At 35.2% G+C, this 19,413-nt stretch overlaps 2 protein-coding genes across 2 annotated transcripts in view; both read left to right on the top strand.

The window, feature by feature from the left end:
- Positions 1-6,794, top strand: part of LOC123535703 (rh5-interacting protein-like) — a 49,535-nt gene extending 42,741 nt beyond the window's left edge. Inside the window, exons 8-10 of the mRNA XM_053527857.1 lie at positions 3,479-3,616; positions 3,979-4,060; positions 4,737-6,794. Of these exons, the coding sequence (XP_053383832.1) occupies positions 3,479-3,616; positions 3,979-4,052 (212 nt within the window). The 3' untranslated portion in view covers positions 4,053-4,060; positions 4,737-6,794. The remainder of the gene's footprint in view (positions 1-3,478; positions 3,617-3,978; positions 4,061-4,736) is intronic.
- Positions 6,795-13,381: 6,587 nt separating this feature from the next.
- Positions 13,382-17,672, top strand: LOC128550019 (uncharacterized). The gene is made up of 5 exons (XM_053527856.1): positions 13,382-13,421; positions 14,657-14,788; positions 16,408-16,539; positions 16,902-17,036; positions 17,593-17,672. Exons 1-5 carry the CDS (start codon positions 13,382-13,384, stop codon positions 17,670-17,672), a joined length of 519 nt encoding a protein of 172 aa, XP_053383831.1.
- The last annotated feature ends 1,741 nt before the right edge of the window (positions 17,673-19,413 follow it).

Genomic DNA, 19,413 nt, shown 5'->3' with positions numbered 1-19,413 from the left:
AAAGATGTTTCACGAAAATAAGTCAGATAAATCGCAGGAACAGTGTCAAATTAAATGTTAGAATTTCACCACAAGGTCGGTTTTAGGACAAATTTTAAGATATTCTTATGTAAAAGTGATCCAGAATCTATATTTATAACAGGACAAACTTATGAACTGATAGTCTTATTAACCTTTTACAATGCACGTACTCGTGTTTCGTTAAACGGCTTCACATTTGGCTGCATGGCATCAAATTTTGATACACCGCTCAAAATCACACAACACGGTTTCAGTATGCATTAGACGGCGCCAAGCTTTAATGAATCGTTTCATTTTACACTGCACGAATTCATGTTGCGTTTAATCGTCTTCACATTGTGTTAGACGGCTTCACTTTGAGCTGGATGGTATCATGTTTTGTTTGATGAGTTCATAGTACGGTGCATCGCAACAAGTTTCAATGCATCGTTCCATGTTTAGATGGATGGAATGAAGTTTTGTGTTAAATGGTTTCAAAATACAATGCGTCGAATGCAAATTTATTGGACGGGATTGAATTTTAGACTAGATGGCGTTGAAATGCACTGCACTGACTGACTTGTTTATGAATGGATTGTATATTTACTAATTTTGGCGGTAACCGCCGCCCATACGGAAGGTCCTCTTTATCTTCTGCTGTAAACCGTAAAAAAAAACAATACCATACATAACATTTGTGACGGACAGGATTTGCATTTCCCTCTCCGTTGTCCGAAGCGGGGACTATAATGAGATAATTTTTTGTAATCTTCAAATAACGCAGGTATTTTGTCCTATTATGATATCACTTGTAAGCTATGTTTAAGTAATGAAGCAATAAAGAAAAGCCCCAACAAAAAATATTATATGACAACATATCATTAGCTTTTGAGCGAATCAGCAGTAAACTACCTAATGGTTTTGTGAAATATTTAAAGGTGCTTCATAAGAAATTTGTATAAGATATTTTATTGATTTTCCTTCAGCGGTTCAGGTACAATACAATACATATGTCGCAGGTTTAAATAACCTATTATCTTATACATTTAACATGATAAGTAGCCCTAAAACAGTAATGGCGACATTACATATATACGAGTTGTCTCTCTTTGTTCATACTGGATTTCTTTTTCAGCGCACCGCTATGAAGTTTGACGCTATGTCGTAATAATTGTAATGTACAAATGTGGATGGTTGCACAAAAACATATTATATTCTCCTTTTTTTTTTCTTTTCTTTTTTTTTTTTTTTTTTTTTGTTTGTTTTGTTTAAGGGGAATTTCTATAGTTTTTATGCGCATCTTTCTGCGAAGCCGATACTTTCTATGGAATATTGAAGTGAAGTCAACATTTGTTGAAACATGTGACAGATAATCTTAAGTAGACGAATTTTGTTTAAAATAACATTTTTCAATAAGTTTTATCAGTAATCAAATGTTGATACTGAATTATGTTGTACTGACATGTATCCTGCAAATTGCCTTTTGCGGCTGTGTTTTAACTGCGCATTTTAGTACAAAGACAGTATTGTTCATATAATGTTAGACAATTAATTACCTCTGTATTGATAAGACAATATCTCCTTTCAGATCATCTAGTATTCAATTATAGAAATGATTAAGTATTTTTAAACTTCTAGCAGATATAATTAATAAATATGGTCAGGTTCAGGCAATTTTTCGTCCGAACAGGAGTTATATTCATTTGGTACTAATATACAATTAAGCCTGGTGACCCATACATTTTGGCCAGTTTTATGTTCCAATACAATTATCTATACACAGGAAAACAGGAAAAGAATATGAAATAGTCTTTTCAAAATTTGAAAAAATAAAAAATATTATTTACTATGACTATCTTTCATTGAAAAAAAAGTTCACAAAAGTTAATATGAAACAAGATTTTTTTCATTTGTACCCATCATTGTAATGATGTAGTATTACAAATATGACTATGATATGAAATAAGTGTATAATAAATTCTGTAAAATGAATAAACCTTAATCTGCTGTCTTGATGCATATTTTTGTTGGTATTTAATATAAAAAAAAGCAGAAAATCATAAAAATGTTTAAAAAAACATGCTAGGAATTCCAGCAACAATGGGTATGTTCAAAACATTTTTTCACAAAAACAAGCCTAGTGACCCATTGTGTTTATTTTTTCATTGTTTTTAGCACAAATCTTAGTATCATAAAATATGTGTGTATTTGAACAAAAAATCTTTGAAAGGAAAACAGCTATAGGAATTCTCTTTAAAGGACGGCTTTCGTAAGTTTGCTTGAAAATGATTTTAAAGGGAATAAGTGTAAGCTTTTAGGCTCAAATATGCATGTTCCATTTAGCATTAGAATTTGATCGGGTGTGCCTTTCACTCGTACATCACAACTTAATTGTTAAGACGTAGCAACATGAACATATATATTGTAATCAATGTAATTGATATACTTTATTGATACTTTGAGCATGATATAAATTGCAACCACTTTATTAATGTTCCTTCAACTGCATATTGAACTTTACTGCGAAATTAATACACCAGATCATAGAGAAAAATAACACAGCGGTGCAAATATTGTGAATCACATCTTTTACAGTTTTTTTAAAGTGCTGAAACCAGCATTTTCTAATTTCCAAAAATAACTTTAAATCTAGAGAGTTCATTGAACAAAGGGCAAAACAACTAAATTACTCAAAAGTTTATATAACTATTTAAGGGTTAGAACGCTTTGAGAAACTAAAATCAAACAACACCGAATCATGGAGAAAAAACAGTTGTTTAACATGAAAATTGGACAGCATGTAAAACATGTACATTACTTTACGAAACAAGTGTCAGTATACTGGTATAAACATTGAATTCCGGAAAAGGGCTGGTTAAAGGGGCCCCACTTCCGGACAGTCAAACACCTTTAAAAACTCACCATTTTCAAAGAATTGTCACACATGTTCGTTTTGATGCATTTGCAATAGCGTGCGAGGGGGAGGTCGGGTTATTTTTATCAGGGTGGTCAACATATTTGCGACAAACTTTTCATTGTATGAGCTTGTAATTCAGGAATCATGTTCAATTATTAGCTAATCATCCTATATTGAATTCGAGTTTGTGACATTCAAACATTTTTTAATAAAGACGAAGTAAAAACAAATGTCAATTCAGATGTGTTTGGTTAGCATGTCTTTGTCCTGAAGTTTTAGGCATCAAATTAAAAGCGTGCATATTCTTCTATTTTTGTAAATACGAACAAGCAGAAACAGAAAACGAGTTTGACTGCGATTAAATTTGTTGTGATTAATATCATTACTATTTCAAATTCACAGGCAAATGGTGAATACACGTATTCGAGATTTATCATGTAGACTTAAAGCGTATACAGGAATGGATTCTCTACACTGAGCGAAATTCAATGTTCTTGAATAAACGTACAATCAACTGTTTTAAAACCTTTGACTCACAACAAATATTAAACTTAATTTCAGCTGTGAACGAAATTCAATGTACCGCCGATGGAGGTGGGTGTGAAAAAATTGAAAATGCTCTGTGCGATGCAGAGTCTGAAAAATGTCAATGCAGTCCGAACTTCGTGATGAATGTTAACACATGTGAATCGAACATTGGTAAATATCACTATTATATTCATGGATATTAGTTTTCTGTAGTATCAGTCTGTGAATGATTCATAGTATTGTAATTTCTGATTGTGTTCCATAAGTTCTGATCTAGTTATATCTGTTATGTTCCAGATTCATCGTATTAACAAACCAAAGGCTAATATTACCTTTAAAACCATTCTTTCTTAGTTTAGAAAAATATACTGTCATTTTGTTTGTGTAGTTGGTGTAGCTTTATCATGGCACCTATAAAGCAGCTATACGGCAGGATTCGATCCTGAATATACATATACCTATAACCAGTGATCAAACTAGAAATTTTAGTTCATTGAACAATAATGTATTTAACAACACTTTAATTGTTTCAGCTGCATCCATAAGAATTGGGGTTACGACAGTAGTGTTGTCTGTTTTCGCTGCAATTTGGACGATGTTCAGATAAACATGACAGTGAGTACCTTGCAATTGTTTTGGATACTGCAGCTGTAAGATTTATAGTGTTGGTGATGATATTCTCTAACTTTAATTTATTTAAGTGGTTTCACAGTATATTGTTTTTATAATGGTTTTACTTTAACAATATATTCCGTTCATTAGTGAAACAGGCACAGCACAAGGCGATGAATCATGAGGTCATAAGTTCGATCAAAGGGGGTTGCGTATGTTCTCAGAAAATAATATATCTCAAATAATCTATCATCCACCACATACTTTTGTCGGGATTTGTCTGTTACTTGTGGAGAACTATAGTTATGGTACAGAATCAAGATACACTTCGAGGGACGAGAGGGAAAGATGTCTCAGTGCATAAGAAGCTGACAGACTTCTTTCTCTTTCATACCACGGCTTGCTGTTTGATCGCCAACAGATTAATGAAATACCATTGATAAATGGTAGTTTGTAGGGAGTCAGTCATTGAAAGAATGAGTATGTATATAGGTCTGAGAGTGGTCGGACTGTTTAGTTGTAGGAGCTATCGTCCTATCCGCGAGGTTTTGTTTCTAATTACCCTCCGGCTAGAATCATTACAAGAAAAGGTTGTTTACACAAAGCGTATATAAAGGATACAAAATCTATGTCTGTCAGTCTGTATAAAAATAACGTATATCATATTATTTATTTTCAGGGCGTCGTATTGAAGAAAATTTACGATAAACAGTTTGTCTTGGTTTGTGTGTATAAGAGACATTATTTAATTATGAACTGCTCCTCTAATTCTATCTTCTTAACTGCTTTGAAAATTACTGACGAGTTTATATACCAGTATTTCAACACTTCAAAGTCTTATATATTCTACCCGTTACTTCGTGTCATATTTAAGTGTTTATTTTAAGTTATCATTTAGGTTGACTGTGTAACAAGTTCTACAACTTATATTTATCTCTCTCAACACGTAATTCCTCGTGGTATATATCGCCATAGAGGTATGATGTTAAAATGATTATATTAGCGTAGAACGTTCCATGTGCACCGCCGTATGAATACATCTGCGGATTTTTCTAGATTACATTCTGGTGCTTAGAACATGTGTAAATGTTGAGTTCTGCTCAACCCGGGGGTAGAGGGCGTGGACGGTAGCTTGCACTTTCACTACCGTCCATGAACAGGCTCAATCAAACCGATCCTGCAACATTTTCGTTTATGTCGGGTTGGGCGGCATGTGGCTTTCCACTTTTCTATCTTAGTTCTACTTTTTTCATGATAGATTTGATTTTTATAGTTCGATCTAAGTCGTCAGTTATCGGGGTACCAGGGCAGTATATTAGGTAGATCTAGAAAAGATCAAAGGCTCTTTCAGAGTGTTTTTTACACAGATATTCTTACCCAAAACATGAATTTTATCGATTACTTGATTTGGATCAAGAAATATGTATTATTTCTACAGCGGATGTGAACTTATAACATGACGAGCACATGAAACTGATGTCACGGAGGGCGTAACAATCCAGACATGACCATGTTAGCATCATACTGGAAACATTTTGATGTTTGAGATTCAATTGAAACTTAACATAGTTTAGAAATGATCTGCCAATACACAAATTTTCATAGTAACTACGAAGGAACATACTGATAATGCGCATATCGTTCAACCTCATATTAAAATTACTTCAATGTCGAACAATGCCATCGAACATGTTAACTCCCCTAACTCGTCTGAACAATAAAGTGTCGCGGAAGTGTCAAGCGAATTTTATTACAAATAAGGAAAACATTTGACAACGACAAATTAAAGCCGCTGTACTACGATGTCTAAAACAATTTCAAATTGTCTGAACTATTCTGTAAAAATTCATAGATCTATGTCTTCCTTACCTTGTACAGATAAAATTGTATTTGCATTTTAAGTTCCATTTCAACTAAGTCTGTTTGAGACATATAAAGTATCTAAAGAATATTTTTATTCTATTGCATGTAATTCTTCTTACTCCTGTTTGGTGTTTGTGTTTTATAAAAAAAATTGACAACTGTTTAGTTCTTGAATGAGAAAATGAATTTCCCATATGAATATATTTCGACATAATGGCCGCCATTCTACGTCTGTTTTATGTCAAAGGACATTGATTGATGACTTAATGCTGAAATAGGTAACTAGCCGGTAAAGAGTACTATCCAGATATTTGGTCAGAATATATACATTTCCAAATAATTGCATCTGCATAAAAATATCTTGTAATTCAACATTAGTTTTATGTTTAAATAATTAAACTACTACATGACGTGTTCAAACTAGAATTTGAACAAGTGAATGATATTTAGCAAGTTGATGAACAAAACATATCCCGTTGTAAAGACAATTCTGTAAATGAACGAACATGGTTTATAAATTACTCATAAATGTATATGTTTGTTCCTTTAAAAAAACAAAATCACATACAGACTAAATGTTATCTGTATACTGGATACTATTCCCGATGAAAACCATGTGATTATGGATAAATGTTTTTACTCATTTAAGGAAGAGGTTAGCGCAGTATTGTTTGTAAATACCGTTAAAACCCCCAACTACTAGCTGAGTATTAATGCAAGGCAAAATACTAAAGTTTTTCATCTTTTTCAAACCTTGTACAAATATAATGCCAAATTAAAAACGTTTTAAAAGCTGAATGTCATAATGAAAATATAGAGATTATTAATTGTTTATAGAACAAACATTTACCAAATAAACAGTTGTGTTTGAATAGCATGTGTTTCTTTTCTTTTCCAATAAGGCTTTCCATAAATGATGACTTCTTTGAAGAGGAGAAGTGTTACGGTCGCTTACGCATAGCCTGTACGTTTAAAGCCAATCTCTGACAACTGCGTCAGGGAGTCAACCTTTTGCCTCAGTGGTCAGTGCAATGGACTAGCATCCGAGCGACTCGGGCTCGAATCCCACAACAGCCAATTAGGATTTTGGTCATGCTCTTTGATTTGTTACGTAAGAGTGCATACTCACCATAATGTAGTTAACGGCACTTTCAGGGAAAGCAGTATATAATGCATTTCTTGGTACGTAATGGCTTTATTTAACTCCCACGAGGTCAAACATGTGATGAATCTAAATACAATTACAGACAACCATAAATCTTGTTTACCTCAGGTACTCTGACTGAAACTTGTATGGTGGCATTAGTGATTTTAAAATATCTTAATGAATTGTTGAGATATGAACCGAAGTTGAAACTGACGCTCTCAAGCTGTAATCTCCAAATGTGACCTTGACCTTTAAGCTAGGGATCTGGGTCTTAAGCGCGAAGCATTGTCTTATTTTTGAAAACATCTGTGCTAAGTCATTTCAAAATCCCTTGATGAAAGGCAGAGTTATGGACTGTGCACGAAATAGACCCTGCTGACCTTTGACCTCCAAGTGTGACCTTGATCTTAAAGCTAGGGACCTGTGTCTTCCTTGTTACACGTTGTCTCATTATGTGATATTGTGTGCCAAGTAATTTTAGAATCTCTTGATGAATGGGCAAGGAACAAAACAGACCCTGTGATAATTTGACCTCTAAGTTGGAACTTGACCTTAGAGCCAGGGGATAGGTCTTGCGCGAGACAGGTTGGCTCATTATGGGAAACATTTGTGCCAAGCTATTTCAAAGTCCCTTCACAGACGGACCTAACAAGAGATTTGACAGATGGACGGCCAGATGGGAAGATGCAGCCAAATTCTATGCCCCCTTTTTCATTCGAAGAAGGCCGGGGACAAAAATAATCATGGTCGCGAGCTGGTTGGTGCCTGTCAGTCTTCATAATTATGCCTTCATAGAAAGACTATTCATAAAATATATCTGTTTTGAAACAGGGATTCAGAATTTCTTACCAAACATCTAATCTCTGTACATTGAACAAAACTCCTAGCCAGGCATTGTTCCAGGTGCAAGCCGGCATCTGGGGTTGAAAAAACGACCTTCTGCATGCCAGCAGGATGGCATATGAGTAAAAAATCACAGACCTGTTTGCCAGCTGGATGGCATCAGTGTAGAATCTGACTTTCTACAAGGCAGATTCATGACATCCATTGGTAAAACCTACATGCAAGCTGGATGGCATCTGTATAGGATCAGAGGTCTTCTGCAAGCCAGTTAAATAGCATCATTATATCACCAAAGAACTGCATGCAAACTGGATGGCATCAGGGTAGAACTAGACCTTCTGTAAGCCAGCTGGATAGCACAGAGTCAGGTAGAACTACTTACCTTCTGCAAGCCAGATAGATGGCATCTTGGTAGAACCACAGCCATTCCTCAAGGCAGTGGGATTGCATCTGGGAAGAGCCACAAACTTTTCAGGCAAGCCAGCTCAAAACCATCTGGGTAAAACCAAAAACTGTCTGCAATCCGTCTGGATGGCAGGTGGGTAGAACCACAGACCTTTTACAAGACAACTGGATAGATCTTCACGTGATTTAACATCAGCGACCTTATGTATTTAGCTATTCAGGCCCCTATTTTTACAGTACATATGTTCATCGTATATACATTTGTCTGGATTGTCGGATAGTGTGTCTCTGGAAGAGTTCTGCAAAAGACGAGACAAATAGACCACATGTGCAAAACATTAAACATATACTCAATGGAGTTTTTTTATCGCGGGTGGATATAAAGGTGTGCAAAAAAATAGAACAACGTAAAGTTAAAATTTAAATTGTATTAATATGCAGACATACAAAGATAACAATGATTACATTTAAACATGGATGATAAGAAGATAATGCAATAAATGTATTTACCTTATTATGATTGCTCCTTTTGCTTTTAATTTTCCTTCAGATAAAACTAGAATTGTGGCCATAAGACACCGATGACCCCATATACTGCGTCAACCTCTAAATAGAAAAGATTTTAATACAGGCCATATTAAGGCCATATGAAGGTTGTTCAACTAAACTTTTGAATCAAACTGTATTCAGATAAGTTTGTACTTCTTAGCAACTTTGAATCCATTCCTTCAAAAAAGTGTATGAAGAGTTGAACACACCAAATTTCTTCATTACGGCCTTTTTGTGAAATTAAGAAAGGATCATAATTCTAGAACCAATAGTACCACCAAAAAGTCAATTACCTATGGTCATCTGTACATCAAGGTCCTTGTGAAACTTTTAAGGATATCCTTTCAATAGTGTTTGAGAAGTTTGACACACAAAATGTTATTCTATATTCTTTATAGTTAGTAAAACTATCAAAGGGCCGAAACTACGGAAAAATAGTCACAGCAATTGTTCCTTCCCTTATGGTCATCTGCACATAAAGCATGTTCATCTGTGAAAGTATGAAGCAAATTAGCCTAGTAGTGTTGGAGGAGTTTGACACACAATATTTTCTCTATATTCTATATAGCAAAAGGCAATAACTGCAGTAACAATAGCCAAAGAAAAAATCCTTCCTTCATAGTCATTTACACATCAAGCTTGTTCATCTGTGAAAGTTTAAAGCAATTCACGCTAATAGTGTAGGAGAAGTTGGACACAAAATATTTCGGAACGTACGAACGGACGTACGGAGGTACGGACAGCAGTAACGCTATATGCCCCTTACATAAGTGTGGGGGCATAATCAGACCTGACACCTTCATGACAGATTCCACAAATCAAGCTCTAACACCTTCATGCTAGATGTCTACAAATCAGGCTGTGATACCTATATGCCAGATGTCCACAAATCAAGCTCTGACACCGTCATGCCATTTGTCCACAAATCAAAATCTGACACTTTCATGCCAGATGTCCACAATACAAAAGCTGGCACATTCATGCCAGATGTTCATAGATCAAGCTCTGACACCTTCATGATACATGTCCACCCATTAAAATCTGTCACCTTCATGTCATGTGTCCACAAATCAAGCACTTCAGACTGATTTGAATTTTGTTTTCGGCTGCATTGTTCACAAGAATCTCACAATCTGGTGGCATCAAGTCCTCGACAATTTCTGTTTTTGAAATACAATGACCAGTTATGCAATTATTTTAAAATGTTTGCCTACAAGTCATAGTAAATGTCGTAAATGTCGATTTTTGAAAAACAAGTACTGTAGTGATAGTAAAACTTATATCAATCATCTATCCTTGAACAATTCTTGTAAAGTTAATTCTTGTGAAGTTGGGACTACAAGTCCTAAAAACTTTCATACGCAATTTCCAGATATGCAAATATACGTAAAACTTTAAAACGTTTCTTCACTCAGATATACAATCATTTTAAAACTTAAGGCTGAAATACCTTGTATGGCTTTATTGTTTAAAAATTAGCTTCTGTAGTCCTAGACTATATTTAAATACTAAGAATAATATAATCTATAAAAAGATCCTTTGGAAGCAAAGAATGCAACCAAGAAGAATAATAGCAGACTCGGTTTGATTGAGTATGTTCATGAGAAGTAATGAAATGTGCAACACCTTTCACGCCCCCTAGCACCAGCTTAAGCGGAAAACATTATACACGAAAATGTAAATGTTTGGGCTACAAGTCCAAGCACATTTATATTTCTGAAATACAAATTACGGAGTTATTTTTTTAATTAGGCACTTAATGTAAACATTTGGGCTACAAGTCTTTTGACAGTTCCTGTGATACGCAGGCTCCATAACCTCAGATCCCCTTCCTAAATTCCAGTTTGTTTAGTTCTGGTGGCTGTAAAAAGTCTCCCCGTACTTGGATCTAGAGTTGTTATGTTTTCTAGCCCTTTAAGATCATGGAGTCTATTCAACATATGTGTAGTAGAGGTCCGCTTAAGCCGGTGCTAGGGGGCGTGAAAGGTGTTGAACATTTCATTACCTCTCGTGAACAGACTCAATCAAACCGAGTCTGCTATTGTTCTTCTTGGTTGCATTCTTTGCTTCCAAAGGACCCTTTTACAGACTTTATTATTTATGTAAAATTTTGGGCTACATTAGTACCAGAAAGTTTCTACTTCTACATAATATTCTTTTTTCAATGTCCTAAACACTCTACTCCAAACAATCAATTTAAGAGAAGTGGAATACCAGTCCCCGTGTGCCCATACCACGTGATTTTAACGTCATTTTTCAGGGCAAGCTAAATTGTTCATCGATTCGAAACTTCAAAGCAATGTAAGTTCTCTACTCCTTTATCAAATTTGGCCAAAAATAACACAGGCAATGGCAAAACAGTGTATATTACATAAGAATAAATGATTTTTTATATAGATGAACAGTTTAAGCCTAAAAACATGAAAACCTATGTCTTTACAAAAATTTAGCATGGTAAGACGGAAACCAAGCGTCCCTTTTGACAGGAAAACAGTTAGCTGTGGACATGAAGGGTGTCGTAGGTATAACCGAAATACAGGAATTCAATGCCTGAACTTTCGAAGATTTTTGTCAGAAATTATAAGGCAGGATTATCAGAAGACTGGAAACTGCAAAATATGCCCAGACGGCAAGCTTGCTAATACGGCAAGCCTTTCTTAAAAAGACAAAATACCATCTGTTGAGTCGTACTTCTCAGCAAACAGTCATGTTCACCAAGAAAATATCTCTCTACTTCTTACCAGAACCAAATTAATTTTCAAACATTTTTATAATGTTGCACAGAAGAGAGTATAATGTGACAAATTTCAAATTTTAAAGAAATACATTTTGTATATATCACTCGTCAGGAGACTCGCTTAACAAAACATTCAGGACTCGTTTGATACCTTTTATAATAACTAACAACACATGTCAGATCCTCTAGATCTATACAACAGCAACAATACTAATACTAATAAAGGAAATAAGAAGACATCTAAGTAGAAATATATTTTAGAATTTGCATTGAATGTGAAACAAGAATATGTGTAAATGTTGAGTTCTGCTCAACCCGGGGCTAGAGGGCGTGGACGGTAGTATGCATTTCCACTTCCATCCATGAACAGGCTCACTCAAACAGAGCCTGCAACATTTTTGTTTTTGTCGTGTTGAGCGACCCGTGGAGTTTCCACTTTTACTATTTTTATCACGCTCGACAGCTACTTTCTGAGTTTCTTCTCAGTCCTAGCGCCAATTTAGGAAAAGGAGAGGCAGTGGTAGGAAGTTCTCCTCTGTTAGGATTCGAACTCATGACATTTGGGTCCTTATTACGGTGCTTTTATCCTGAACCATTGCACCTCTCATCAATAATACATGTATTAGATGATAAAGACGTCACAATACAATAATCTTTAATCATTTCATTAAATACTTGCAGTGTGGTACTTCGAAAACACAAAACTTTATCTAAGGACTAAAGTAAAAATCTCGTTTTATTTGAAAGGAGCAGTAGCGAAAAATTCATCACCGCCATTAGCACCGACTTAAACGTTATTATTAGTCATGTGTGGAATAACCTCGTTAATATATATATGCATATATAATACACATGTACATCTTTTCAGGTCGTTTCACTACACAACTTTAAGAAAGGTTTACAATCTGATTGAGCAGTGCCATAACACTGAGGAATCTCCATTTGCGGATAACGCCTCATACATCATCATCATTATTATTATTATTATTATTATTATTATTATTATTATACAAGACTTATATAGCGCCCTTTTCATGATAAACACGTTCAAAAGCGCTTTACGTAAAGCAAACGCAGCCACACAGGGGGCGAAATTCATTCTCTACTAGTACAGACACAGAGCGATCTGACCAGAGGGACAGAGTGAGATAAAGCCCCATAACAGACAGAGAGAACTTTTTAGATACAGACGTGTCCGGCTAACTTAGCCTAGCTCTTTTCGAATAGACAGTCTGGTTTTTTAACGTGCCCGGTGTATAGCACCGATACACGCGAAGCCGTCTTTCCTGGGAAGAACAGGCCTCTAGTTAGGTGGGAGACACTCAAGAGCATCTCAGAAATTTCCAGTGCCTGGACCGGGATTCAAACCCCGGGCCTTTTCGAATCCCGGGCCTCTGGATTGACAGTCAAGCGTGTTACCACTAGACCACCAGGTGAGGTATGCATAATTTATTTAAAGATTTATAATGACATTAGCACCATCCAAACGTTAAAAAGAGTATTGTTTTACATGTATATTCATGCATATTGTCAGCGATACAAACCGCCACCAGTGTGCAATACCCACTTGCATTAAATGCATCCATGTGATAAGTGCTATATTTGCGGGCGAAATAGTCCCCTGATGATAGAGAATATATAAGGATCGAAGGAAATGTACAGGGCGAGGCTACACCGAGCGTTGATTTTCTTTTTCGAAGAGCCTAAAAAAAGTTACACATGGTCGTCATATAACAGCATCTGCTAATGTGTTTTCAGGGATTACGAACTTGACGACTCAATGCGTCTTTCTGCTCCACCCGGGGCTAGAGGGCGTGGACGTAGCTTGCACTTCCGCTTCCGTCCATGAACAGGCTAAATCAAACCAAGCCTGCAACATTTTCGTTTATGTCGTGTTGGGCGACCTGTGGTTTTCAACTCCACTTTTTATACGCCCGAAGGGACGTATTATGTTACTCTTGAACCCCTTGAAAGAGATCACAGAAACTTGACACAAATGTTTACTGTATCAAGACGACGTGCATAGCGCATGTTTCGGGTGGCTTGCTTCAAGGTTAAGGTCACACTCTGGGATCAAAAGTCATATGAGTTTGTTTCGTGACCGCTCTGTAACTTTTGAACTGCTTGAAGGATTTCAAAGAAACTTGGCACCAATGTACACCACATCGAGACGACATGCAGAGCGCGTGTTTCGGATGGCTTGCTTCAAGGTCAAGGTCACTCTTAGGGGTCAAAGGTCATACGACTTTGTTTCGTGTGTATATTGCTCTGCATGGCAGTGTTCTTAATTTTATTTGGCAGATCCCTTTTTTGTTTACTACAATAATTTTTTTTAATAACATCCCTTTTATGTTATTATAAATAGCTTTTCTGTAACTTTTTTGTTATTGGCCGTAGGGAAAAACCAAAACCACTTTTCTGTGGTACAACATGGATGGTACTTCCAATTTTTGGGTGTATTTTGACAAATCTCTACCTGGTAAGGGTTTTTTGTGGAGATAGAACTTTTTTCGTGGACTCAGAATTTTGCAGACTAAAAAGCGTTATATAACTCATCTATTTGTAATTATTGTCTAAATTACTAGTTAAAAAGTTGTCATTATGAACAGTACAGTCTCCAAATTAACTGCAGCCACTTGAAATGTTTATGTTGCGATCATTATTGTATAATTAATCATCAGGGAAGTTTTAAAAATCTATGACGTACATTCTATTAAACATTGTTGTGTAACAGAATTTTACTAATATTTGATACATCTAGCTGAAATCATATGCACGAATGATATTTTAGAATCTGACAATCTAGGTAGATAATATTCCTAAATACGAATTGTATATAAGAACAACCAAATAGATTGTGCCACAATTTTTAATTTTTAGTTGTAAACAAATTGCAGAATAACAAATCTCCACGTGTTTATTCTTAATGTAGATCTTATTACAACCTAGCCATAAGTATAGCGACCCAGGTGTAGCTGTGCCGTATTTAACCTGTCACCTCGTGTCACTTTCCTGCATGAATTACGTTCAATCAGAAACGGATATATACTTTCAGGAGTAGGCGATAACTGTAAGGCTGATGCAGATTGTGCTGCCGCGGATCTTTCAACGTGCGATAAAACAATTACCCATAAATGTGTGTGCCCTGCAACGCACCAGGATGTCAATGGACAGTGTAAAACGAAAGGTTAGTATTAAACTCTTTTATTAAATACCAGAATGAACAAATATTAACATTGTACTCCATATATAAGACTTGTACTAAAAGAATAAAAAATTATGTGTTTCACAGTTGTGCAACCAACACAGCTAAAGATTTCTTATTTCCTGCAAGAAGGGATTCGTAGCAGCAGTTGAGTAAAGTAAGTGTCTTAGACATATGCTGGAAAATTGCAAAGTATGTTCCTCTCCATTGACAAGTCTTTTATGTGAAGTATGAGGTGCGTGCGTGCTTGTCTGGTGCACCTCCGTGTTTGCGTTGCTGTGGAAACTGTTTTTGGAGCGTAGCATTTCTTGTCAAAAATTCATGCTTGTCTTTTTTCTACTTTTATCAACACCCTCTTCCTTTTATCTACCATTTGCCCTTTGCAGCTCTCTGGCTGTCCGAAATCAATCGTCCTCTATCTCTGATTCATGTGGGGAAGTCGGCAGTTACTTGCGGAGAACAGGTTGTACTGGTCCAGAATCCAGGAACACTGGTTAGGTTAACTGCCCGCCGTTACATAATTGAAATACTGTTGAAAACCGGCGTTTAACCCAAAACAAACAAAGTAAAGTCCACAAGTAGGCAACTACTTATACATAGACCATATGTTGTTTTGAAAGTTATGATTTTCCCATAGACTCCTATAATGAAAAATTGTGTGACGTCCTAATTTTTCAAATCAGTCTAGCACAAAATCAAGCACACGGCCCTTTCTTTTTTATTTGCTGATTTTTCTAAGTATATTCTGATGTTTTGAAAAATCTGTGTTTAATCAAATTGTACATTGAAGAATGAATATCGATCCGAACAATGCAAACTACCTTAACATACTCAATCAAACTGAGTCTGCTGTTATTTTGCCTGGTTGCGGTCTTTGCTTCAAAAGGATCTTACAATATCGAACTCTGATGAACCAGTACATAACAGCAATAATCCAAATATGGGTTATCACTTCTTTGTACGAGTCATTTACAAGAAATTGATAATAATCGTATCTCACAATACATGTTTGTATGTATGTGTACGTTTCCATGCTTGGTTTTCATTTCTATGAACCCCTAAAATTGACATCCTATATAATTTAGAACTAGTATTTTCACTCACAGCGCCTAAAAAGGTTCATAAACAACTTTTCATCAAATTTTGACCCGAAACTTTGATTATCGGACAGAAAATGTCTTAGCAAGGAAATGCTCACTCATTTGTTTTGTTAAGATAAAAGAAAGTTATTTCGTTTAATGACGAAACGTGGTATACAAGGGAAGTAATCCCGAATGAGTCTTTGCAGTTAAAAGTCGGAAGAGTTGTTTCAGATCTAGGTTTTTTGGACTCTAGTCCAGTACGAAAACAATATGGCGATTGTGGACTAAAGGTTTCAGATATAACTATATATAACTAAGAGACTGTGAATGCATATCAAATCGCTCAGTACAATACTTGTTTACATTGCATCGTCACGTGACATTAAATGTTAACAATTGAATATGCTCTTGTTTTTATTTCGATATGTGGATTATAATATCATTCGATGTGTTTGGATATATGTATGTCACATACTCTCATGATTTCTCTTTTGTATGCAAAGACACTTTCTTTTGCAGGTCTAGGAGACAAATGCACAGCTAACGCGGATTGTGTTGCTGTTGCAAAGTCAATTTGCAACACAACCGTCAGTCATAAATGTGAATGTCCGGCTACACACAAATTCGTTAGTGGTCAATGTAAACCTAAAGGTAAGTATGAGATGTTTCGATAATAAATGGCTTGAAATTATGTGTGCTCATATAAATTGTTCGTATTCTTGTTGTTTTAAGTTTACTCTAGATCCGTTTATTAATGTGTTAAAGTACAGTGCAAATGCGTTATATCTATAGACATTCATGCAAGTTAATAGGTGGTCTCTATGTAACATGAAAATGTACATCTTGCAAATAATACTTTACAAACAGAATACATGAAACAGAAGAAACAATCTAGTTAATGGAAAAATGACAGGACTTTCATCTAACAATGAACGCATTCAAATCTAGAGTTTATAGAATGACAGGTTTACTAAAACATTAGCTAATTAAGTAATGATTTACTTTACTTGCAGTCATTGGCGCAGTGTGTACTGCTGCAAATGCAGCCACAGAATGCAATCTAAAATATTCAGAATGCAAGAATTCTACCATCATGACCTGTGCTTGCGTAGCAGGTTATCACAATAAAAATGACCAGTGTCTAGCAGGTAAATGCAATTTTGTATTGTTTTATGCATTTGTTAATATTTTTACTTTTTTTCAGTAAATTATCAAAATGTTATAGTGAAATATATTTGGTATTTTCACAGCGAAACCTATCAAATATTTTTCACTGGTACAGAATAGGTAAATTTAATTAAAATACGAAATAAAAAAGTTTCTTTTACATATAAGATCAATATATCTTTATATATTTCACTCATGAACAACATATCTAACATTTTCACTCGAGGTTATGCCACTTGTGAAAATATTGCATCTCGTGTTCACTCGCGAAAGCTTATTTAATAGTTCAGGATGTAATGATATTTATTAATGTAGTATGCCTGAGTATTGAAAATGTTAGAAACATCTATGCGTCAACACATATGAATAAAGAAAGTGTAGAATTGTGACTTTTATGGACTCTGAACGCTTAAAGGGGAAACAACAAAAACAAATACAAGAGAACTTTTGCTATACCAACAGCAGTTGTGCATTTTAAACTGATCTGCGCATTGATAAGCAGTTAACAATATTCTTCATAGAAATCTTTTTTTCTAGATTCATCGGCTGAGTCTCACAGGATTGCATTTTACATTTTTGGCGCATCTCTACTGCTGACCGTCTTTAAGACACTCTAAAGGTAATTTTAACTGAAGGTTTTATAATGCATTTTCACAGTATTCGCATATTCCTTATACAAGATAAATAGAAAACTATTCATAATTAATTTTGTTAATTTCAATTTCCTGTTGTTTATTCTAAAAGAAGTAGTATAGAAACAGGTAACGGTTAATGTGGTACATTATTAGTGCTTTTACATTTTTTATCTTTAAAAAAGTGAAATTACATACTAGTATATGTGTTAACAATTTCGTTCCGACTCAAGTACTTTATAACGCTTAAACCTTTGATCCGCAACATTGATATGCACTTTGGTTTGGATAGTACATGATCACTATTGATTTTGAGGCCAGTTGGTCAAAGATCAAAGATCATTTCCGCACACTATCTTGAGAATGATTTGATCTACGACCTCCAAACTTAGCAGGCACAATGTTCATTGGTAGTCGTTAACCTCTAATGAATTTGAGTGAAGTGAGTGAAATTGTACATAAGTACAAAAACAACATTCAATAGACCCATATAGACTTCTGAGGTTTCGCATTCGAAGATCACAGTCACAGTCACTCTGGTCATTCTTTGTTATCTAATGGACGTAATATGTAATAGTGCAGGTCATCCATTTGTTGTTTGCATTTTGATTTTACTCAACAACTACCTTTCTAAAACTTGACAGGCATATTGTGCTACCCATAGTGGTACACATTTTAGTTGATCCTTTTAAGGCATTATAGAGTATTTTATTCGTCCGACTGGATATGCTATCAAATAAAACTTTATACATGTTACGTTTCTGTAAGGGATTTCATACTCCGATATATGTTATACTATCCAGACTGATTTATGTGAGTTGTATTAATATAATACTCTTTACATACCTGACGAAAACTTTCTATCTTTCCGGCGAACGCTACTGTTGAAAAGAAAACCAAGGATTTCAACAGAAGAAAAATATGTTTGCGAAATAGATTTCGAACTCTACATTAATTATAAACATTGTAAATATCGTTGCATAATACCGTTTCCCAGACTTATTTATATATAATGGTTCCTGATGACAGTTTTATTTTCTTGTTTTATTATGCTGCCCGAAAATTTTTACAGGTTGTGGTGGTTTCTAGTGCGTATAGTCCGTCCGTCTGTCCCGATATCTTTTTTCCGAACATTTTCAAGTGATCTGACATAAACTAAAGAGTACGGTATTACTAAGAAGTAAAGTTACGCATATTGTCAGGACATGAATATATCATGCTCGGCTTAGGAGGCCTGGCCCTTTCATTTTCTACAAAATTCTGTATATTGCACAATATTGATATATTCTTTGTCCGTTTAATCCCTCTTACTGTTTGCAACAAGTCTCTCTCAAACTTACAGACATATATAATTATGACGGTAACTTGCGTGTGTTGTTAAGACATAAATATACTTTGCCTGGTTTAGGAGTTATAAGCCTTTAAAACTATACAATGTTGTATAAATAGCCAAAACATATATCGACCTTAACTCCTCCTACAGTTTAAAAAGTTCTGGCTCAACCTTACAGAAATGTTACTGTCAGAACTTACATGTACTATGCCTGAGTTATGAGTTATGAAAAATTGAAAGTTTAGAAAATGCTATGTTTTCCTGTACCTATAAATCCTGTTGAAAACAGACAGAAATGCATTGCTATTAAGTTAACTTGAGGATATTGTCGGGATAAAGATGTACTTCCGTGTAACCTAACATAAACGCCCCCGCCTCTGTTAAATGCACCGC

The sequence above is a fragment of the Mercenaria mercenaria genome, chromosome 17 (assembly GCF_021730395.1).
Source record: "Mercenaria mercenaria strain notata chromosome 17, MADL_Memer_1, whole genome shotgun sequence".
NCBI lineage: Eukaryota > Metazoa > Mollusca > Bivalvia > Venerida > Veneridae > Mercenaria > Mercenaria mercenaria.
Note: the sequence above shows the minus strand (reverse complement) of the source record. Positions and strands in the feature narration are given on the sequence as shown.